The following is a 24,774-nucleotide window of genomic DNA, read 5'->3' on the forward strand; positions in this document are numbered from 1 at the left end:
TTTTGAATTTCAAAATTTTTGTAAAAAATATTCCTCGATATAAATACAAAAAAAAAAAAAACTACTTTTTGTATTTTCTAATTATTTTCCTTTATTTCCTTTCCCCAAACTAATAAAGATTATTTTACTGTTGACATCGTGTAGTCAAAAAATGTCTGAAAAGAGCATATGAATATGCAGTTCACGCCAAAATTCACAGAAATATCTAGATCATAAAAAGTTACTTCGTAGTTATAAGTTATTTCATTTTTACAATTAAATTAAAAATTCAAGATAATTTTTTTAATCAATGCAATATAAACACACATTCAATAAAGCATTATGGTGCGTTTTCATTAAAGTTTTCCAAGGTTTGAGCTGAGATCATACTTTTGTCGTTCACATGTGGTGCCACCCTAAAAGTGCCTTAAATATAGTTCGAAGCAAACAGTCGATAACCAAAACATTGTTTTTTACGTTACATAGGATTGTAAACAAATAATTAACTGTAAGTGGATAAAAATTATTTTGTTAAAAAGATAGGTATGTCTAGCCGTTCTCGCAAATGCCCATTCGTGTATGATAAAGAACATAAATTTTAACCTCAAAAAACCAACAGTGTATTGCATTATTAGAAACATCTATTTGATTAGTTTTTTTTTTTTTTTTTAATTACTTATCAATATTGTACTACATAAAATGATTATTTTGCACATAAAATATTCTCAGATGAGCCTTGGGCTTAGAATTTTCGGGCAACTGTGCAGGCAGCCTCTGCTACGCTTATACAGTACAAAACTACCAACAGAGCTTGTAGTATTTCAAGATAAGGACATGATAATCTGCTGGCATCCTGAGCAGCCCTTTCCCTACGAATACTCAAAACCTATACCTATCAAGGAACCAGAGCCAGAAAGCGTATTGAAGGTAGGAGAGAAAGAAGTAAAAGCATTGTTCAGGAAGCCCAGAGAACAGTTAGTTCCTGAAGAACTTGCCAGGATAACGTATACTTGCAAGCATGCATGGTATCCCCGAGCAAGAGATAAAAAATCTAAGAATACAGAACCAGATAGACCATACATGTAAGAAGGTTTGTATGAAAACTGTTAGGATTTTTTAAATTATCTACAAATTGTATTAAAGTACCAAAAAGTTGTTTTCAATAAATTTGTTCAATCTGTCATTCTAAGTTATATTCATTTTGTTTCATATTCTCATTTATCTTATTCTTTGAGACAATAATGGAGTTCATAAAACATTATTCCTTCATAAGTTTTTTTTTTCACTATCAATTGAATTATGGCATTCTACTGAATGTAATGAAATTTTGATAATCCATGCTTAAAAGTAAGCTTTAAGTACTTGAAAGTCAATCAATATCATGTCAGTAAGTGTATGAAATATGTTATAAAACTATGGTTTTTTTTGTAATAAATAACTTTTTTTGGCTATCAGAGATGTTTTTTTGATAAGATCCTAGTTAATGCTTTGCCAGAAAAATAAAATAAAAATTTTACATATTCTCAAATGATTTTTTTTAAATTTTAAAACTGTTTTGTTATTCAAAGCATTTATTAATACATAATTGCTGGAAAAAGTTCAGCACAAAAATGCGTGTTGTATATAATGGAGACTTGGAGTCCTTAGAGAACTACATTTGTTATGGATCGTAAATGTGATGTCTGATGTACTATATTATAAATATAGTCTATATAGATGTCATATACATACATACACACACACACACACACACACACATATATATATACATATCCTAAGAGTTTCCTTACTTACTAATCGATAGCATTATTATAGTTAATACAATTTTCTTAAATTTAGGCCTGATTTAACTTTCGGTATGCAAATAATCTGTCATTTTCGACTCTTCTTTTGACTAAAGAACATCACTAAAAAATGCGATCGGTAAGTTAAGGAACTTCTAGGATGTTATTAAAATATTTTAAATTCAAGGTGGATTTTACCCATTAATGCTACTGAGTGGACGGAAAAAAGTTTTTTCAGCCCACAACAATTAAAAAAAATTTTTTTTCGATTATTTATTTAACTGTTCACAACTGCTTAAAAATTTAATTGTATTGCAGAGATATCGAACGCGTCACGTTAATTTTAATAATTCATTTTCTCAAAAAATTTCACTGTAAATTATGGCCCTCATCAGGTAATATTACAACACCAATAGTATCGTGACCACAGTGTTGTCACTATACGTCGATGTAACTTTGAACGATGAACTAGAAATAGCTTACACTGAAATGGCCAAAACGTTGTAACATAATTTTAAAAAATTTCGATACAGTGACCATAAGAAACTTTTTTATTTATTTTCATTTCAATAGTATTAACAATGTTGAGCAAGAAGTAATTTATTATTGACGCTTTTCAACGCGTTTGCATCCGAGTAAATTTTACACTTTGAAGAGTGTAATTTTTTATCACATGTGTTAAAAACAGGCTGTTGCAAACCGTTTAAGGTGCGTTAATAATTAATTATTCACTAAAAAACTAAGTTGAAAAATGAAAATTTAACACACCCAAACTTGTTCAAAGTGTTATAAATTAATATGCGAGAACCGGGTTAAAAAAAAAGTTAAACAATGATCTACTCAAAAAGCTTGCAAAAAGCTTCTCTTCCAAACAATTTTTTAAAGTTTTATTCTTCAAACGATTTTATGTGTCATGATCAAAGAAAACTCTAAAAAATAACCAAACGTTCATAAACCAGTTGTGTTGAATTGTTTTAAAAAAGTTTTTTTTTTTTTCGTGTGCAGGTATAAAATACATGTAAACAATCAAACGTCACGATTTACGCGTTCATTTAGACTCCTGCAAGTACTTTTGTTGTTAACGTTTTTTTAGGGTGCAATCACTCCTAAAGCAGTACATTTTGCTCGTGTTAGTTGAACGTTTTGCTCCCCTCAAACGAAACAACAAAAACAAAAAAAATCAACAAATATCAATTGTCAGTAAAAAAATGTTTATAAAACAAAACGTTTTCTAAAAAATTCAAGCTCACAGTGGTTCATTCATTTCAAGTACGACTTTTTTTTTCAATTCCATTTTAGGACTTTTTGTTTGTTTTAATTCTCATTCTGCAGAGAAAAGATTTGCGCTTTATACCCATGATGGAACCATACCGCTATACAGGTGTGACACGAAAAAAAATGTATATACCCGTAAATATGTATTTTATTAAAATTTAAATTGCTTGTGCGGATTAAACTTTTTCGTTATCAATAGGTGAACGGAAAAATCAGACGATTCAACAATGCCTAAAATATATCGACGCGTGACCACCCACCCTTTCCCAAAAAAAAAAAAAAAATGGACCAACATAAAAATATCTCCTTCTCCATCTCCCCCTACATGTATAATATGATATATTATTATGTTAAACGCGGGGAATCTGTGTTAAATTCGGTGACGTGTCCGTTATAGCCTTTGGAGAGGGTCACTTGTTCCGTTGCTCTCTTTCGGATTGCGCTCTGTTGTGTCGTTATATCCCCTACCTGTATACACATTTTACAGTCCCTCTCTCTCGTTCGCTTTACCCAGCAAGTCCACGCGGTACAACATATACCACCACCAGGTGAGTGACTCTTTCTCTCACTTGTTGCTTTTACCGTTTCATCCTCCTCTTCCTTCTCCTTCGTTTCAGGTGTATACGTAGGTACCTATGTACATATGCGTATAAAACACAGAAAAGAAGAAGAGGCAGGCAAGCAAGCAAGGAGTGTGTATACATACGCCCCTCTCCAAAGGCCCCTTTTTCCTCCTTCTCCTCCTCCTCCGGTGTACCAATTATACGCGCAGCCTTATCCGCCTGTGCCTACCTGGCCGATTGATAGGATACGAATCGTCAGTAGAGCGTCGTCGAGGAGTAGCCACAGTCGACGCGCGAGAGAAACGGTCCCCCTTTTTTCCGGAGGACTCGAATCCGGCACCTCCGCCAAACAGTATAGTCCTCCCTGCTTTTTTTTTTTTTTTTTTTTTTTTTTTAATTTAAATTTAAATTTTTCATTCACGAATCCTGAGTGCTTCCTCTACGTGTATGCATCGGTAGGGTATTCGCTGTCGAGCCGAGTTCAAGGACCGAGGGACGTTGCACGTATTTTGGACCAAAAACATAAGGACACCGAGGGAGCTTGCGCCGCGGCAACAGGTAGGTTCACTGAACCCTTTTTGGCTCGACCTCAACGGAATATATATATGTATATACGCCCGATCGCCTTCTTCTCTTCTCTTGCATTGTGGTTTTTTTTTTTTTTTTCGGATTTCAATGTACGAGTACTTATCATAAAGGGGGGCAAAAAAACAACAACAAATGCACCCACATCGTTGTTTGTACGTGTAACGTTATGAGTGTGCACAATGAGATACGCGGTGGAGAGAGAGAGAGAGAGAGAGCCGTTAAGCCCGTATGTATTGGCATATGGGTAGTTTCGCAAAAATTTAGTTGTTTCGTGTCCTGGACCTTTGAAACGACCCGATTTTTACGTTAAATATTTTTGAAAAATTTTTGTTCCCCCCTCACGTATACATTTCGAGGTGAATTCGTTGTTGTTTTGGCGTGAAATGGAAAAATAAAGGGCCTAATAGGTGTCACACTGTTGTCCATTTTTTTTTTTTTTTTTTTTTTTTTTTTTTTTTTTTTTTTTTTTTCATTTTTAGTCTATATTTTATGTAAAAGTTATCGAGGAGTCTTTTCTTATACCTCGGTAGAATTTCACTGATGATTTATTAGCTCGGTGTAAAGTGTATAGATGGTCGGGGGATACCTCGCAAGCGGTTTACGAGATGCATTCCGTCGTTACCGTAACCCACTTTACTTTCAAAGCTTATACTTAAAAAAATTAAATAAATAAATAAAAAAAGTACGAAAACGGAGAAACTGCAGTCGAGCTCAAACAGTTCTCATCTTCTTTTGGACTCTGTATGCGTAGTATAAGAAAAAACAAGTCCCAATTAAATTAAAAAAATAACCAAGTCGCTGAAACCCCCACACGGAACCCACAGAAATATTACATTTTTCGTGAAACCATCCATGTACGTATACGTGTGTGCAACGAACAAGTGGCGAACGGTGCCCGTTGCATCGTTTTCCTCCTCGAGTGATCAACGAGGTTTCCTCTCCTGGACGCTCGTAGTTTTCCACCGGTGTGCGCGGGTGTATTATAATCGTTTTGTAATATTGCGGGCTTTCTTGCTTCCTCGGGTAACCCCGCGAAATGGATCTTAAACCCGTACGTTGTACACAACACGCGGATTTGTGTTATTACTCGTTGCGCTGACAATGGTTGGATTTTTAGGTGGAAATGGGTTACTAATGGGGTATGGACTTTGTAAAAATTTGAGAAAACTTTATTTAGACTTGAGCACTATTATTTTATAAATAAAAAAAAAAAAAAAAACATTCGAAAAAATTTTTTTGTCCTGATAATAAAACAATCTCTTTGTTAATATATTTTTTTACTCATCTCAGTTTACAAGGAAAACTTTTCTCTCGTACCAAATAAATGCAGTACATTTTTTATTGTAAGGTATTTAAAATAAAATATTGAAATAATTTTTGCAGATACGTTGATTCTTTTTATTTTCTTAATTGTTTTTCACTAAAATTGTACTGAATCGTTTTTGCTGAAAAAAATTTTGTAAAGCACTTTGTTTATAAGTAGTAATTAAAAATAATTTAGTAATTAATAAAAAAATGAAGAAAAAAAAAAAAAACTGTGCCCAAGTTTGTGAACCTTGTAACTGAACATTGTATCAGGTATTTCCCGTGCTGAGCACAAAAGATTGTTGAGTAAATTATAAGACTTTACAGACAAATGGTGCAAATGCACATATTGAACTTAATATCTATTGTCTTATCAAGTCATCCATTGGGATAAGCGTAATCATTCAAAAAAAGGATATTCGTTAATTGTGTGCAGTATGTTTGAGGTGCTTTCTTTTGCAAAATAAATTTTGAATTTTTTTTTTGATTCACGAATTATACTGTATCAAGGATTATTGGAGTTTTTTTTTATTATTATTAACGTTATACGAAAAACACAAAAAAAATTAACTTTGTACGTAGATCAGTTTTGCACGTTAGAACGTTATATTATTATTATTATTATTTTTTACAATTGTATCGTGGTACTCTTATGAGTCCTCTCTGTGTCGCTGTATACACTTATTTTTTATTATTTTTTGGGGATCGATATTTCGTATCTGAACCATCAGTTTATGAATTAATTTAACCATAATTCGGATGTAGGCTTGAAAATAAAACTGTTCAGTTGCAATAATCGGTAACACGAAAATTATACGAAAAATCAAGTTTTCCATGTCAGCATAAGATACAAGATACGCCTTTTTTTCTTCATTATTTGCCTTTTTGAAGTACATTTGAAAAAGAACAAACGGTTTCAGATAATTAAATTTTATTTTTATTTATTAACAGTTGCAGCAAGAGCTGGTCATAATTTTTTCGATCCCTTTTTTTAAATTGTTTTACCGTGACAAGTACTGTAACTGTAATAATTTTTTAATCCAGCTGTGGTTATACGTGGCATTTTTCAGCACAAAAAACTTTATCGCGTCAAGCCCATTAAAAAATTTACGTCCACTGTAACGCATGGCAGCAGCAATTTGTTTAACGAGCAAGGCATACTTTTCCTTTAATGATATTATTTATATTTTTGCCGTGGGGCCATTCAAATTAGTGACAGAACGTTATTTATTCTTATTTGCATTATGGAGAAACGATAAAGCGTGCCCACAAATATGTACGTGTGATTTTCAGAGCGTAATATAATGGCTTAACCGTATGACGATGTCATGACGTAGAATAATGTATTATATGTGTATATACTTAACTGTAGAATTTTTCAATGTGTGTCATTTTGGATTTTTTTATTATTTTTTTATTTTTCAAGAACTGATGAGATGATGAAAGTGCACTAAACAAAATGCACCATTTTGTATTAAATAAATAATTGATACCTTGAAATTTTTTAAATCATTAAAAAAAAAAAATATCGTTCTTTTGTCGTGCAGTGAAATGTAGTCAAATGAGTGGGTCATTCTATTACAACGTGAAAAATATAACTATTCATTTTCATGCAACATTTGCAGTAAATTACATTTTTCGTTAGAGACGTCAAAGTAGAAAAAATAATTGTTATGTAAAAAATAAAGATGCCAATGTAGATATCACCTACTTGTTTCAGTTGTTTTAAAAAAAAGAAAAGAAAAAAACAACAACAAATGTCACGAGTGTTAAAAACGTAGATAATATCACATATAATTACTCCATATATAATTTGAATTGCCTTGTGTACAGGTGTATTCTTATTAACATTTTTTTTTTCTTTAGTTTTTAATACAATAAGAAAAAATAGAACAGTTTTACCATCACAACACGCAACATTGCATATTTACAAGATTTGACATTCCATTAAACCTCGTGAAATGGAAATTTTTCAGCGATGAAATAAATAAAATGGAAAACATATAATAATCATCAGTATATGCATGGGTATAGTAAATAGGAAAAATTCGAAGGAGGAAGCGCATACCTTATGGTAATAAAGCTACGTGCAGTTGTATATTTATACAATATGTGCTGTGTCGTCATTCTTTGCTCACCGGCAATTACGTCAAGGTCTGCCGGCTATCGGAGGCTCGCGATAAGGGTTGGTGCAGTTTGCTTAGTTTGTCTTTTTTTTTCTGCATTACCTATTAATGTTCCGTGCTGGTCTATGACCGCAAATTATATTTACACACGTCGCTCTGGAGCTCATTTTGACGGTTTCTTTTTATCAGTTTTAACTTTATCTTTCTTTTTCGCTGGTAATTTTGACATTGCTGGCGTTTCCTTGTATTTTTAAACAATTTAATTTAATTTTTTTTTAATTATTTCATTTATTCAAGGCACTGTGTACTGCCCTGTAATTTTCAAATTATTAAATTTAAGGGGACAAGGTTTTTCAAAAATTTTTAAAATTTTTTTTCCGGTTTTTGTATGAGAGCAGTTTTAAAAATAGTTTTGCACAGTAATACATTATGGAACAACAATTTTAAAATTGGAATAAAGTTTCACTGTATTCTTATTTATTTCTATTTTCTACAAATTTTGTTTTTCAGCATTATTTTTTTTAATTTCAAAAAAATTTCTTATATATTTGTAGGTACTTACATAAGTTTTAACTTTTCCCTTCTTTGTTTGGATTATTTAAGAATTAAAATCAATTCGGCCTTTGTTCAGATATTCCCGACTTTGTCACAAATACTTCGCACAACAATTTTTCTAAAAAAACCACGTATTGTTTTTGCTTTGAAAATATTGTTCATTATTATTTGTAAAGCACATTTAACAAAAGTTTTTTTAACAATAATTTTACATTGTAATTACAAAGAGACAAAAAAATCAAGTGTTTATCGAAATATTTAATAATATTACATAATATTTAATACACATATATAATTTTTTTAATTTACCGTATTTTTTAGATAGAAAAATTATTACTTAATATAGTACTGAAAGCAGTAATCAAAATAAATGTTTAACATCTCCATAAAATTTTAACCTTATAACAATAGTATACTGACATGGAAATGTAGTTTCAATCAAATTTTTAATCACCCTGTTGTATATAAGTCAAGTCATCATTCGTAAAATTTTTTTTATGTTTTATTAAAATTTTTACGCTTATTAAACATTTATATTTGTTATCATTCAATCAACTGGGATAAACTAGTTTACACTTAAAAATCGAGAAGGTAAAGACATGTAAAAATAAAAAAATAAGTTTATTCAACATACGTATGGTTGGCAAGCATTTTGATATTTCAAAACATAAAATACTTGTTTTTTTTTTTTAAGTAATATTTACTTTAAATAAGTAATTACATGTTTAGAAACAATGGATTTTATAATGATTTTTTTTTTTCTCTGAATGAAAAAAAATCTACCAAAATCACGGTTGAGAGCTTATTTTTTAACAACAAAATACTTTGACTTTGTTATATTTCACATTATAATTTTTCAAAATCGATAACACCAATACAGATCCCTTGAACAAGTAAAAACTCGCATTATAAATTTTCTCGCATAAAAATTGCGTGTTCACAAACGCAAGTTTGAATTGGAGCTACTTGATTCTTCAAATTCCGCAAAGACATTTATTAAATCCATAAAGGCTATTGATGTATAAAATTGTGCTCGGCCACTATAACAGGATCAGCCGATAAAAGACGAAACAAATTTTTTCCATCCCAAGGACTCCTAACTGGAGTTTTTTTTTTTTTTTTTTCTTCGTACACCCATATTCCTTCACTGGTCGAAAGAATGCCTCCAACTTTCGTTGACCACACTCCGATGGCCGTACAAAAAAAAAACAAAAAACAAAAAAAAAAGTACTGAAAGAAAAAGAAGACGAAAAAGAAGGATGCTGAGGGGCGCACAAAAAAAAGGAAGAGGAGGAAAAAAAAAAATCAGGTTATTTTCGGCCACTGCTCAATTGGGGACATTTGGCATTTCGCACCGACTCGCACGAGATCTACCTTCCTACGCCAGAGAGAGCTGTATACATGCACATAATATAGACAGTGCGATGACTAACAGTGCGTACCGTTATGGCGCAGCCCGAATCCCGTCTTTTGAGCCTTTGGCATGCCATATTACTTATGTATATAGGTGTAACAGCTTTGTGGACTGTGTGCGTATATATATTTATAGGTACATGTATATATTATTGGCACCACTAAAGGGGGTACATGTATATACGTACGTATGTATAAAAAATGTGCACCTATATCCTCCTCCCGTGATGTTTCTTCGGGCTTCTCTTTCTCGCGGAGAATGTCAATTTCTGCGGCTCGTACGGTATACACTTACTCGTCGAAATTACGCGCATCGATGCTCAACGTTTTTTCTTCTACCACATTACCTTTTTTTTTCGCGTGTACAACAAAAACTGGGGCGTGGAAGCGTCGTAAACGGTTTTTTCCCTTTTTTTTTCTTTCTTTTTTCCATCGTGTGTACCATTATGCCGTTCCACGTTCCATTCCAGAATTTTTACGGATACAAAAAGGGGATTACCCTTTAAACCCCCACCCCCGTTAATAAATATTGAGATGAATTTATTTATCGCGTTTTTTCGTCGACTTCTTTTGAACCGTGGCTTGAGTACTCGAGTAAATTTCGGAACAACACTTTCTGCGTAGGTAAAGCACCGTTTTAAAAGAAGTTCCGGGCCAGGTGTACAACGGGGGTCAGCCCCTTTTTAGTCGCTACATCAAGATAGAGACCACCGACTCCTCTGTACGGGCAGAGAAAAAAATTCTTCGAATCTAAGAGTCCCGATCGATAGGGTCGATATCCTCGGTCTCAAGTGGCATCCCCCCTCCCGTGTCGCTCATTCTTTCAGGATCAAAAACCACGTATAAGAACGCAATCGACCCAAACCGTTTCCTAGGGGCATTTGCGTAAGATGGACATTCCTATTGGAATCGTTTGAAGACACGCATATTCGTCGTGGCTAGTTCGTTAATCGAGCAGTTGGGTTGTTGAAGTTGCCTTGTCACGAGATCCGTGCAGCAACCGTTCCGCGTAACGGTCACTTCCTTCGATCGAAAAATTTAAGAAAAAATTTTTTTTTTTTAAAACCCTCCTGCCCGCATTCACGTGTCATACACTCTCATTTGTGTTGCCCATTATACACACACTTACACACCTGGTGGAGCCCGCTAATGATTCAAGTGTATTATAGAGTTATAGAGTGTGGCGGGGAGAAGGGTAGGGATAGGGAGAGAAGACGAGAGAAGCAACGGTATATAATATACGCTCGCCATGGTTACACACGTATATATATATACAATAGAATGTGTGGTATGCGCGCGTGTGGCATCTTCTCCCAATTTCGATGGTCGTTTATCTGGGTCCGCTTTGTAACGGCACTCCGAGTGGGCACACTTTTCTCACCGTACATTTTATGATATAACACATATATATGTATTATATGAGTAGACAAATGCAGGGCGCGCGTACGGCCTTGACTCCCATTTGCGGGAGCCGAAAGAGCGTCTGTATATCAATGGTAAAACTTTTTTTTCTTTCCTACTTCTCGTGATCGTTTTTCGATCTCGGGGATGCAGAAACGGCGGATCATGGTCGGCCCGAGTGGGGAGTTGGCCGGCTCACGAAACCCAATTATTTTAAAAACAAAAATAAAAATTCATTTGGACAATTAAATAAATCATATTTAAAGCTTATATTCGTGAAATAAAAATTCTATACAATAAAAAATAATTTAGAGTAACATTTTTATTCAAGTAATACAAAAAATGCAATTTGTTTCGTATTTTTAAAAATTAACTCAATAATATTTAATGAATCTTCCAGTTCGAGTTTGCTCCACTATCTGTTATATCGAGCCAATCCTGGAACACTGTACGGTGGCTTCGTCATTTAAAATCTTTACCAAAAGTACAATACTTAACTGTACTATACCATACATGTCAACACATAAAATCGAAATACTTCGTTAGAACATGATAATCCTGGAATAATAATGAATAGACGAATAAAGTGCATTGTAATCTGTTAGATCGAAATATAAATATATAAATGTATTAATTTTTCCTCCCGTGGTCACTATAAAATTTTTTATAATTACTTAACCACACGTAATTAAATTTTTTTTTTTTGTCATTATTCATCTACATAAAAGTTCGTGTACGCCGTATGTCGTCGATTTTCGATTCGGTACCGCTACCCACCATACCCATATATGTATTTTCTACAGCCCCTTTGGAGATGTGGTGTTTGTGTCTTGTTTTTCGGGGTATCCTTAATTGGCTTATACATTAACGTGTACATTTGAATTTTATGACGTTATAATGAGGATCGAAGTAAATTAAGAATCGCCTGAATCACAGGAATCGCGAATGGATTTCGCGTGTGTATAGTGTACCGGCGACGATCGGTTTTATTGGATGCGTGCGCCCATAAATATATACTTACGAAGCTGTTTGGGCTTTTCGGAAAAAAATTTACAGTTGGCGCTAGTTAAAGTACCGTATAATCAAGTTTTTTTTTTTTTTTTCTTTTTCTTTAACCTGCGTGGGACGCGGCGATTAATCGTTCACAGGATCCGTGTCATTGTCAAGTCAACATTATGAGTTACGTTTCTTTTTTGTTTTGTTTTAATGTGTACATGGGACGCGGCGATTAATCGTTTTCGCGATCCACATCGTTGGCTAGTAAACAGCATTTATTATTATTATTTTTAACTATGTGGGACGCGGCGATTAATCGTTTTCGCGAGCCACATTGTCGTCAAGCAAACAGCATTAATAATTTTTTTTTTTACAAAAGAGTTAGCTGCACAAACCGATAAACAGTACCAGGGAAGGTCAGCGATTATTCGAGCAAATTAAGAAAAACACAATGCTCGCGTCATTCACGTTTTGCATCGAAACATAAATATCGGCTACTTAAAAGTATATATTTTTCGAGCTAATCACTAAATAAAGAAATAAAAAAATATAATAAAATTTAAAAAAACAATACGACACAAAACAAATTGGAACGCGTTACAACATCCAACGTACATGGGTGTGTGTACACAGTACCGATTAGTATGTGCACGGAGGAGTGCGTCTAACTTAAATTGGTATGGAGCTGAGAGCGCAGAAGTACTTGTAGGTATGCGGAAAACGGTTATACGCCGCTATGTAATTTGTTCTACTGGCCTTTTCCATTGTCCATTATACAGTTTAAATATATACACATAAGAGCAACATCTTCGAAGAGGCATGTAACGCCACAACAGCTCGATTGTGCGATTGCAAATGTCGGATAGAAAAATTTGAGTTTTTTACAATTATTTTGTCCAAGATAATTTGCGTTGATCGATCGTTGCGTTTTTAATGGCATTAAGCTAAATCGCTTATTTTGGGTGTACTAAGTGCGTTTCTCTTGACTCGACAGGCACGAAGATGACGAGCTGGAAGAGCAAGATATTGATACTTTTGGCACTTTCGGGATTCGCCTGTTGCGAAAATGAGGACGACACGTCGACGGCGTTCATGGAAGCAGCCCAAGCGCTCCTCGACAACAAAGAGGCGATCGGCGGACTCCAAGGAGTCGCGCGAGCTTTCATGCAGTCGGACACTGGAAAACAGGTAATTACTGTTCCACAGGAATACAAATGTATTGAAATTTTTTTAATTTCTAATCCTTTTTTTTTTTTTAACCCACGCAAATGGTTTTTCTTTTCACTTGCATTCAAATTAATGTTTACTTAAAAATTTTCTTCGTATTTTTATCTAAAATTAGTTTTCTTCCTTTTGCTTGATTAAACCTTGTACGTTTGGTAATGCATGTTTCGCTTTTATCAAGTTGAGTCATTCGTTATTTAGTAATTAGCCAATTTTGAAGAAACCGACTCTAAATCAAGTTCCAAAATATGATTGATTTGAAAAAAAGATGCCCCAAAAATTTTTCACGCAGAACAAAAAATAATTGAATCAGTTTTGGAGGAACTTCAAAGCGATTCCCATGGGAATCCCAACGAAAACTCCTCAAATATTCCTGCATTGTTTTTTTTTTGTTTTTCCACAGTAAAACCTTATTGGAACAGTGTAAATAATAACGTAATAATGTACGAAATGTGTAGATGGGCAAAGGCGACGGCCTAGGCCAGATAATCTCCGGCTTGGGCAGCCTAATGGCCGGTGTCCAGGGCAGCGGTGGCGGAGCAGGTAACGGCGACAGTGGCGGGGGTGGCCTCGACCTGTCGATGGTCAGCGGCATAATCGAAGGTCTGTCCTCGTTGAGTTCGGGCACCGCTCAGCCGAGACGAGCCTCCAACGAAGTTGGCCACGAGTCCGAATCCCCGGGATTCGACTTCAACGGTATGCTCGGCATAGCTTCCGCCTTCATGGGCCAGACCGGCAACGCCGAAGGCGCAATGGGCTTGCTACCTCTGATCCTGGACACCTTCTCTGGGGCCGCGAAAAATGATAGGCACGACCACTCGGACCACTCGTGGTTCATGCCCCCGATTTTGGAGAATCTGCACCTGATGTGGGATCACTTCAGGTTCGTGGCAAATGTGATCCCCTTTTAAACGTTTTAAACGTTGGCTCTAAACTGCAACAAGTGAAAAATGTATGCGTATGTACACAGGAACTCCGAGTTGGGCCAGACTCTGTGGAAGAACAGTGGCCTGGCGAACATCGTGGGAACGATGACGGACGAGGTTGGCCGCATCCAGTGGGAAAAGATCATGGAGAGCTTCGAGAATCCAGGACTGAGACGCCGGTGGATCAAGTCGCTGACAAACTTCGTTGCCGAGTGGATGTCCCATGTATCCGATCCGTCGACCCAGCAACGCTACCTGGCCACGGCGCAGTTCATCGGCAACAGTTTCCTCAAGTCCCAGGGTTTTCCCAAAACCGTGATGTTCGAGCCATCCCGGCCAACTGAGAGCCTTTCGAGGTCGGTACACACGCGTAATGTGGATGTTCATCCATAAAGATATTATAAATAGATATTTATAATATCTCTATGTGTTCATCTCGATAATAAACCTCTTTTAGGGTCCGTTTCCATGGACGTTAGTTTTCGGTGTCTTGAACAAAGTGACTTTGTAATAAGTGATCGGAAAAAGTGCTGCTTTGTTTGTGTCCAAAATTGCTCAAGGGAGTTGTATCTATGAATACATTGTTTCGATATTTCTGTGTTCTAAATGGCTACCTTTCTTTCATTTTGAACTTACTCAGTGGCGGTTGATTGGAACGAAACGGCCTTAGCCATTCAAAAACTACATAGGCATTGTTTTCAAACATTTCTCGGGAGATCAGTAGAGTCTCGTGTACAGTTCAGCATTTCATTTTGGAAGTTGCACGAGTTGAACATTTTTTTCTGCCACGTAATAAATTTGCTAGACACGAGTCGCTGAAAACTATAGCGTCCATGAAAATGGACCTTGAAATTTTTCGTTTGTAATTCGGATGATTTTCCCTTCACAGGCTCGCCAACTTGGTGGCGAGACGACACCTGAACATGAACATCGATAGCTACCAGTACATAAAACCTGCAGTGGCGTACGTTCAAGAGCTGATGAATTTGGCGTCCGAGAAAGGCTTCATCATGTCGCGCATAAACGCACGCGAGCTTAGCAATAAACTCAGCGAGTCTATCAATAATGGCTTCATCGGACCATTACTGAAGGTAAGATACACGTAAAATGATTGGTTTTGTCGTTCGAGTGTAATTAACTGAATCCACAAAAATCTTAATTCGTAAAATTTTCCGTTTCGAATCTCAGGCTTATCGCGCTTACAAGTGGGGCTCGAAAATGCCACACTGCGCGCCCCAGATACTGTGTACCATCAACCAAAAGCCAATCCCATCGGATGGCCACAATATCGCCGACGATTCGTTCCGCGTTGGCCTGACGAAATTAGCAAGTTTCCCCGCTGCCTGGGCCATAAGCAACAAGAGTGGCGTGAGCTTCTGGTCGCTGTATGCTGCGATTTTGGAGACCAAGGAGTGTCGGGTGAGAAAAAAAAAACAAACTTTTTTTCATTTGTTTGAAAAAAAAAGTTTTTATTTAAAATAATTAGCTACAGGATGACGATTATAAAATCTTACCTCTGATTGACTATGTTAAGTTCTACTAGTAGAGAGAAAATTAATATTCTGGGTCGACTTTACAGTTTTTTGGTAAAAAATGTCATTTTATCCTAACTTTTTCAAACAATTTTTACCCTATAAACTTCCCTTAAAAAATTATTAGGAGCATTAAGTGCCTGTTAACGAATTTTCGCTAAAATTAATGTTTGCTTTTTTTTATTTCACCAAATTGACTCGACCTGCAGATTATCTATAAAAATTATTAGGATTATGGTACATTATTAAATACTGGTCATTCAATACTAATTCAATGCACAATAAACATCTTCAAGTTTCAACAAATATACTTTCTCTGTTTCGTGCAGGAAAAGTACCCGATGGACTGTACAGTTTTCCACGACGAGGAGATCAGGGCTACAACGGCAGAGTACGAACACAGTGAACTCTAAAGGACGAAAATCAAATTCCACTAGTTCATGACGACAATTGATTGTTTGTTGATTGCAAAAAGAGACTGTTTTTATTTTATTTTTTCTATTTTAATCTGGTGATAAAACGAAACTGCGTTAGCCTGACACTGTTTGATCTTAGTGTAGCCCATTGTGTAATGATAAAAAATAGAAAAAAAAAAAAAAAAATTAACGAGATCTGTGAAATATTTTAAGAATGTGACAGAAAAATGATGAGTTGAAGGCTAAATTACACTGATAAGTGTGCAACAACGTGTAGGCTTTCGCAAAAACGTAAATGTGCGAGTAACGATGTTGAAAAAGGCACTTTCTTTGTTTTATTCTCTTTTTTTTTTCCTATTCTATTTTTTTCTTTCTCTTGCCAACAAAAGAAAAAACCGGTCGAGAATAACCAAATCGCTCCGACCGGATTTGTTTATACATAAAACGTAGCTAGCCTAATCGTAAATATAGGTATATAAATAATTCTTGTAAATATTAGATAAATATCAAATAAAATTTAAGCGACAACGAAACTGTGTGGTATTCCTTCATGTACCTCACTTTTTTTTAATGTTTTTGCAAGCCCACTCTAATCCTTCCTGAAACAAAGGGGAAAAATGGCTCAAAAACGATAAAATAAGAAAAAAAGAGGTTTCTATCAATTAAATAATTTCTAAGAGAACAATTACCTTGACGCCTTTGCCTTCGGTGGCGATGCAAGACTGGATCTGCCAGTCACGGTCCTTGATGTTGTGCAAGCCGAGGGACTCTGCGATGTCAGCGGCAGTCACGGACTGGGCCACGTCCTGTTTGTTTGCGTAGACGAGTAGAGGGACGTTCCGTAGCTTGTCCTCCGTAAGCAGCTCCGACAGCTCTTGGCCCGTTTCCTCGAGCCTGTTTGCGTCCGCACTATCAACGACGTATATCTCCGGAAATCAAAGAATTGACGATTGAGGTTTTTGCGTCTATTTTCCTGATGTAAATAATTTTTTTTTTTCACACGTGGTCTCGTTTAGAGACATTTTTTGGAATTTTCCGCTGTTCCGAATAAAATTTTGGTGTAGCTCGAATTTTTTTGTTTTTTGTTTGTTCAACAGTTTCTTGAGTATCAATAAAATTCGAATGGTAACTTCACGATTGTTAGTAATATTTAAAAATAAATTTAGGATGAATAAAATAAGATACTAAAAATTTTAATTTTTCATTATTAACTTGATGAAATGGAAAAGATCCTCGTAGAATTAACATTTAAAGTACTAGAACTGAAGGGATATGTAACGTATTTATTTATTTATTTAAAAATTTACGGGACCAAAGTCCCATTACATGTAATTGTATCTCTTAAAAACAAAGTAAAGTTAAGGCGAGAGATCAATATTATAATAAGTGCTCTGATGGACAGTGCTCGGGTATCGCAAACGAATAAGTCGCACAAAACAGTCAACATATACACACTGTCTACAAGGAACCATAAAACGCCATTTCAAATAGAGAAAATGAAAAATTAAAAATTAAAAATTAATACAACGCAAAATCACAGCTATGGGCCGCTACATGAATTTGAGAATAAGTGGGGCAACTTAAAAAAAAAAAAAAAAAAAAAAATTATTACTACTTACAATTTAATTTACGTGCACTCTAATAACTTTTTTTTTTCTTAATATTTAAATGAAAAAATCTTATGTAAAAACATCAAAAACCACGTGGATATAAATCCACTTATTAATTAGATGATTTACGTTAAGTTACATTCGCAATACCTATACATCCTAACTTTTGATTTTTCCTCAAATATTTGAGACGAGACTTTCTATGAGGACGATGCCATTCGTCCCTTAAGGTACTTTGCAAATTCCTAGTGCACACACGCTTCCCCCTAATTAATTTGTTTGCTCCCCTCAAATACTCACAAGTACATCCGTGTTTTCAAAGTAGTTGCGCCAGTACGGCCGTATTTTTCGAGCCCCGCCAATGTCCCAAACGTTTAGTTTGAAACCCTCGCTTTGCACACTTTTTATGTTGAACCCCTGAGTCGGTGTAACCTTAACATTTTTCGGTCATTGCAATTTTTATTTTTACTGGACCTTCGTATGTTATATTATGTATAAAAAACACTTGAAATTACGGACTTGTGTTACGTCCTCATTCGCCAAGCAGCGAAGAATCGTTGTCTTTCCCGCGTTGTCCAAGCCCAACACTAGGAGCCTCAATTCTTTATCGGGGTTCGATCGAAGTTTGCGCAATATAGCCAGGAGACCCTGAAATTTTTATGTTCGAACAACTGTAGGGGTGATAGAATGTATATATGTGTATATGAGGGTGCTTATTATTTCATAAGTTTTATTTTAGTTTAGTTATATATACCCATTGAAATCTTTTTATTGTAATGTAAAATACAATTCCTAGTCACAAAACTAAGATAAAAATTAAATTAAAACACGCTGATAGACGTATTTGAATTTCCCAATCAATTAACGTAGGATTTTTAACGATTTTAAGAAATAATTTTTTTCAAGAATTTTAATTCACTCAAAATTATAAAACCACGTTGAGCATAATAAAAAGTATCTACTGAATTTTTTAGGCTTTTTTTATACAGGCAAAAAACAATTTTTGAAGATATAACTCTACAGTTTTTTTGATAATTTATATACATTTTTTCCAATTTTAGAATTATTTTCATAAAAATTTTGTTTTCGATGAAAGCCTCAAAAAATTAAGTAGATAGTTAGTTTTAACATTATTTCGAGTGATTTAATAATTTTAGAATAAATTAAATCAGTAGAACGCCTAAAAAAATTTATTTCTTAAAATTGTCAAAAATTACAAGTTATTTCAATTTTATAATCATACTGCATCTGGTGGCACGCAACAATTTATTTTTTATTTGGATTTAAATATTATAACTTTTATTTCAGTCATTAATAAAATGATTTTTTTAATTGGTATGACTAGAAAATAAAATTTAGGAAATAACGAACACTCTAATATTAATATAATTAAAATTTTCCCAAAATTGTTTTCGTAATGCAAAAATAATTTTTGCACACACTATAAGTATTGCGTTATGAAAAAATTTATTCATCCATACAATATAAATGAAATCGGCAAACTCTATATTAAATTTTATCTTCAGGGGTGAAACGTATACTCAACATACTGATGTCGCATTAAACAAATTATTAAAAACAAGTAAGTACATGTCTATCAATTAATAAACTAATTTTTTTTGCAGTACACGGTTATTTATAAATTAAACAGAATAGTTTTATTGATTACTTTAATCGATGAAATTAACTTGTAGATTAAAACTGTTTGATAAAAGTTTGGATGAATACTGCAAAATAAGCATCAACCATATCTCGGTAAATAACGAAAATTAGTATTTATTTCAATAAATACTGACACCAATGGCTGTTGCTGTTAAAAACGGTAATTTATTCCCCTGACGACGTTTCTCTCCTCTTTGGGAAGGAGCCTTTTCAAGTCCTAAGTATAAGTTATAAATATACAATGCGAGTAATTACAAGAGGTATCACTAATATAGTCATCACATCTGAGTATACGAATATAATAAACATGTAAGGAATATGTATAAAATATTTATAAAATAACAATATAGAAAACTTACAAATTACTCGCATTGTATATTTATTACTTATACTTAGGACTTGAAAAGGCTCCTTCCCAAAGAGGAGAGAAACGTCGTCAGAGGAATAAATTACCGTTTTTAACAGCAACAGCCATTGGTGTCAGTATTTATTGCATCCTACCCGCTGTTATTGGAGTCATTAACATCATTTATTCAGTATTTATTTCAAACAACCCCGCGCGCTTCTCTGTCTCTTTCTACACAAGTAAAATCTTTAAGTTGTCTGCTACATTTGGAAGAATTTCTCCCCAAGTGTAATTTCTCAAGGTATGTAATATGGTGACGGAATAGTGTCATAAGTAGTGATTGTTGGATAAAAATTTACGTGTTATAAAAATGTTTTCAAGTGTACGAACCATTTTCCAAGTGGATACGAAATTCGCGCCTAATCCTGTATTTTCTAACGAACAACCGATCGATCTGTAGCGATAATTTACCGCTTCGAATGCACTACATGAGGTAAATCCAACCGACTTTTATTATTTATTATAATATTTTACGTTAAAAAAAGAAGAAGAAAAAAGAAAGAGAAACAACTATCTGAACTTTCGTTCGTAAGCTTTTTGTGCACTCAACAAACGTTTTTTTGTTTTCTTTTTGTTTTGTTGTCGAGGGTTGCCATGGTTTCGAAGAATAACACATCCAGCGCCATCTTTGATCGCTAGGGTGACACGTGTAATTTGGGTTGCCCAACAATTGTTGAACAAGTAGGCTAACCACGTGACCGACATTATGCGTAATTGCGACACTTGCAGCTGCAGTTAACAACGTTGTACTTAGCGATTTCGCGATAGCTTAACGGGTTTCATTGAAGGTAATGAAAAGCAAACGTTATTATTATCGATTTCGTATTCGTCGTGTTTTATTATCTTTTAACAACGTTTGCGAATCGTGACAAATAAGTTTATCCTCGACTCTATTTTAATTTATTATATTCGTTTAAGTTTTTCAGCAAAAAATGGTTTATTTAATTTAGAATAAAATCAATTAAATTTAACGAAGCTAATTTAAATATCGATTATCATATGGTTTTTTGACCTGTTGAAATATTTTCTTCAGTTCTCAGAGTATTAAAAAGTCTTTAAAAAATACTTAAAATTAGGAAAAAGTTGTATTTTATTAAGTTCCACACTTACAATATTCATAACTTTGTGGTATTATGTCAACTTTATACTATAGTCGGTAAAATCTTAATTTAAAAAAAAATTATTTCTTAATGTTTATTGCCTTCTTGACCATCAGGATTGTAAATTAAATAAATGTGTACAGTACAAAAAATTTGTATTTCAATGAGATCTAAAAATTTTTTTGATTAGGCAAGTATAATTAAATTATTTAAAATTATAAAAGGCTTAGCAATAAACTAATTTTTTCATACTTTGTAGTATTTTCCTCAATGTTCTAAGTATGAAGATTGTTCAGGAAAAATAAACAAAAATATCAAATAAATAAATTTTCGTGCGGTCCACAACTTTATTTTTGACATGTAATTTATGTAATTCATTGACTTTTCAAATTACAACCAAAAAACTGATTTTTTTAACAAGTAAAATATTAAATTTTTAACTATAAAAGCATGATAATACTTTTTTTTTATCTACATGGGTTGTTAAAAACCTCTACTTTTTTTTCTTGAGTATGTATGAAACCCTAAAATTTCCACATCAAAAGTTACATGCAAAAAATAATTGATTCCAATTTCTCAGAGTTACGCAATCTTGGGGCTGGTAAAATTTTTCCATTGTCATCAGAGGCACACTAGTTATAACACCTTTTGCTCTGGTAAAAATATAAGGCACTCTTGTTAACTAATTTAATAATCGATCATACATTTTGTCTCAAAATGCATATTACTCTAAATGGTAAACTTTCAAAATAGTTTATATCGTTGCATTCCAGAAAAATGCCGAAAATCTACTTCTGCGGCTTGACATCGAGTAAACTCGTTCGCGGAGACGAATCGGTTGGTAACACCTCAACTCTGTCGGCGATAACCGAGCCCACGCAAATAAAACATGAAAACGTAACGGACGTCGAAATCGGATGGGATTACCTGCTCGTCTGGAAAAATGACAAACTATACGTATCTGGACAATCCCGTTCGCAAGACACCGCTGCGGGTCTTTGTCCACTCGAGATACCCGGGCACCCAAAAGTCGCGTAAGGAATACTAAGTGTAGCAATATATAATCAAAATTCGAAGAAATGAAAATGTCGAATCACGAAATTTTAGTTTGAAACAAGCGATAGCGGGCTCGGAGCACGTAACTCTTTTAACCAACAGCTGCGATCTGTGGGTTCACAAGATGCAAAGTAACACGTGGAAAGTAGTGCCAGACTTCATTTCATGCCCAGACGAGGGTGGCAGGAAAGAGCACGTGATAAAAGTGGTCCAGGGCCGTTGCACCGTGGCCCTGACGAATGCGGGTCACGTCTTTAATATCCCAGTTATGCTGAATAACCCCGAGACGGTGGAATTCGTCGACATAGCTTGCGGCTTCGATCACACGATTTTACTCGCCAAAAACGGAGATGTCTACTCGATTGGGATGGGCACGTGGGTTTTGGCTTTGGATACTTATTTCGATTTTCAAGCAAAAGAGGAGGGTCGATGAGGGTTGCGGGTTTCGGCCTTATTTATTTAAATTGAGAAATTCTTTGTCAACGTCTCTAAACAACAGTAAATCTATTCTATCCATTTTTTTACATTTTTAATGCATCTGTAAATGTTCCTTTTTCCACTGCGTACGAATACAGTCGCCCTCTTAAATCTTCCTCAAGTGGGCTAGGAAGGGGTGCGAGTAGGCCTTATCGACCTTCCTTATTTTATGGTGTACAGGATGTAGCAAAAAAAAAAAAAAAAAAAAAAAATCAAATTATTATGATTTTTCAGAGGATTTTATTTAACAAAAAAATGTTTTCAGGCTAAAATCGTCGAATTTTTGATTACTTGAACCTTGGGGAGACTTTTTCATTTCGGGGTCACTCTGATTTGAGATCAAAGGTGTATCGAAATGTAAAGTTACATGACATTGAATTCAGAAATAATTTTTATCAAATGGGTATTGAAGAGTCTTACAGTTAATATTTACTCAAACTTGCTTCGTAGCCCTTCCACCCTACTGGGTTATGTCGCTGAAACGGAAAAAGTTATAGAAAATTAAACTACTTTAATAAAATGTGTGCACGGCGTTTATAGCGACGATTCAGAGGTCCACTGCCAGGTGGACTATTAAAAAATTAAAGATTGACCTTTGGGTCAAATTATAAGTCACCCCAAGGTTCTACAAATTTGTGTCGAACAACATTTGGACGTTTGATATATCCTGTACACATATTGGCGCTTGATTCGATCGAACGATTTAATTTTAAATTATTTTATTGTATGCAAGCGTCGATGACGATATTTTCTTTTTCGGAAAAGTCGCGGTCAACTGGGTCATGGAGATTTAGAAGACTGCGACGAGCCAAAATTAATCGAAGCTTTGGCGGGTTTGAAAGTTCTTCAAATCACCGCCAGTGGTTGGCACAGCGCTGTAGTTACGGATCAGGTATATTTTGTGAATAATGAAGTTTACCACATTTATATTTTGAATGTTCGACCGGAAATTTTATTTTCAGGGAGATTTGTACACATGGGGCTGGAACAACAGGGGGCAACTTGGCCTGCCTGACGTTGAAAATGTAACGGCAGTACCGACACTCGTCGATTTCAAAAGTCAAACTGGACAATCGATTGAGATAAACATCAAAAAAGTACAATGCGGAAATGAATTCACGATCTGTAGAACAGGTATTCATTTTAATGACCACTTTAAGTTATAATATTTTCTGGATTTTTATTTAATTAAAACTCTTATAGACAATGGAGACTTTTGGGGATGTGGTTCGAACAAGTACGGCCAGCTTGGCTTGACCAAAAATGACTCCTCTTCCACCAAACAATTTGTAAGATTGAAATTCAACAACGTGAACGGACAGATCCAAGACTTCAAATGCCGCGAATGGGGCACTTGTATATATGCTGTGAACTAAAGGTTGTTAATAAAATTTACAACTTGACTGTTTCCACTTCGTATTCCTTGATTTCATCCAAACTCATTAAAACGTCGTTAGACTCTAAGGCTTCGCATAGGGGCAATATAAAATGATGTTGATCACCGCTAGTTGTACCGTTGGTTATTGAAGTTAGCGGGATAACGTCAGACTTGAACGATTTTCTTTTCTTCTTTTTTACTGAAGTTGAAAAACGTGCTTTTAAAATACTTTAAGCTAAAACATGTGTTATCCAAAACTTACGTTCTTCATTTGCGCGAGGAGCAATTGATATGATGCTTTTTCCGAACGCTTCTGATTTTTTTACAACTTTGGGTTTCTGATAGTAATACGACATTGTGTAAAGCAAAACGTTGTCTTGGTTTTTCAATGTGGACCGAATGAGCATGTAGTCGACTTGGCTGCCAAATCTGTATCGAATGATTGGAAAAGAATATGTTATTTGAGTGCAAAGTGATGCGGATTAAAAATTTATCCGTTCATACATTTCGTAAGTTGCATCCACTATGAAATGAAGGAGTTTTTCGTAATAATGTACCATATGGTTGGGTTCGGTCGCAATATCCGAAATTTCTTCTTCACCGGTATCCGCGTTTGTCCAACTACCGATGCTCTAAAAAATATGCATTTTTTGTGTCGCGATTTTTAAATAAAATCTCATTATTTATTATCAAAGTACGAAATGAGCAGTACTTTGTTTTCCATCAAAGTAGTTGGTGAAAAAGACTCCATGCATTCCACGTTAGTTAGATATCGACGGAAAAATTTCGATGGATAAGGTAAATATTTTTCGTCGGTTATTTCCAGTAAAGCTCGATGAAAAATTGCGTTTGTCAGCTCGAAAAATTGTTTTCTCGTGATACCTACAATTATTTATAAGAACGTACACTCGTAAAAACTTGCTTCAAATAGTATTTTTGTATTATTGTACTGAAAATTAAAAGCAAGTTACTTGGATTGTCTCTAATTACAGCCAGTTCTTC

The 24,774-nt window shown here is 34.6% G+C and overlaps 4 protein-coding genes across 6 annotated transcripts; 3 read left to right on the forward strand and 1 right to left on the reverse strand.

The window, feature by feature from the left end:
• Positions 1–391: 391 nt before the first annotated feature.
• On the forward strand, positions 392–1,155 carry mRpL42 (mitochondrial ribosomal protein L42). Its single transcript, XM_014351717.2, has 2 exons — positions 392–487; positions 709–1,155. Exon 2 carries the CDS (start codon positions 709–711, stop codon positions 1,063–1,065), a length of 357 nt encoding a protein of 118 aa, XP_014207203.1. The 5' UTR covers positions 392–487; the 3' UTR covers positions 1,066–1,155.
• A 2,727-nt stretch (positions 1,156–3,882) lies between these two features.
• On the forward strand, positions 3,883–16,301 carry LOC106638481 (uncharacterized). The gene is made up of 7 exons (XM_014351640.2): positions 3,883–4,159; positions 12,980–13,173; positions 13,668–14,092; positions 14,180–14,491; positions 15,025–15,226; positions 15,324–15,554; positions 15,997–16,301. Exons 2-7 carry the CDS (start codon positions 12,988–12,990, stop codon positions 16,078–16,080), a joined length of 1,440 nt encoding a protein of 479 aa, XP_014207126.2. The 5' UTR covers positions 3,883–4,159; positions 12,980–12,987; the 3' UTR covers positions 16,081–16,301.
• Positions 16,302–16,498: 197 nt separating this feature from the next.
• Positions 16,499–19,634, reverse strand: LOC106638482 (ADP-ribosylation factor-like protein 3). Its single transcript, XM_089590471.1, has 5 exons — positions 19,611–19,634; positions 18,213–18,341; positions 17,994–18,125; positions 16,773–17,009; positions 16,499–16,682 (listed from the first exon to the last, which is right to left on the reverse strand). The coding sequence occupies exons 1-5, from the start codon at positions 19,632–19,634 to the stop codon at positions 16,641–16,643; spliced, it is 564 nt and encodes a 187-aa protein (XP_089446597.1). The 3' UTR covers positions 16,499–16,640.
• Positions 19,635–19,989: 355 nt separating this feature from the next.
• On the forward strand, positions 19,990–23,802 carry LOC106638475 (RCC1 domain-containing protein 1). 3 transcript variants are annotated; one of them, XM_089590591.1, is made up of 7 exons: positions 19,990–20,194; positions 21,442–21,517; positions 21,615–21,895; positions 21,969–22,292; positions 23,160–23,286; positions 23,357–23,528; positions 23,598–23,802. In XM_089590591.1, exons 3-7 carry the CDS (start codon positions 21,639–21,641, stop codon positions 23,768–23,770), a joined length of 1,053 nt encoding a protein of 350 aa, XP_089446717.1. In that variant the 5' UTR covers positions 19,990–20,194; positions 21,442–21,517; positions 21,615–21,638; the 3' UTR covers positions 23,771–23,802. The 3 variants fall into 3 exon arrangements, with proteins under 3 accessions (XP_089446717.1, XP_089446718.1, XP_089446716.1); XM_089590592.1 differs by having other exon boundaries at positions 21,635–21,895; XM_089590590.1 differs by lacking the exon at positions 21,442–21,517 and having other exon boundaries at positions 21,635–21,895.
• The last annotated feature ends 972 nt before the right edge of the window (positions 23,803–24,774 follow it).

Source organism: Copidosoma floridanum, unplaced genomic scaffold, assembly GCF_036245765.1.
Source record: "Copidosoma floridanum isolate Cflo_tuat_1 unplaced genomic scaffold, Cflo_Japanese_pri ptg000012l, whole genome shotgun sequence".
Lineage (NCBI taxonomy): Eukaryota > Metazoa > Arthropoda > Insecta > Hymenoptera > Encyrtidae > Copidosoma > Copidosoma floridanum.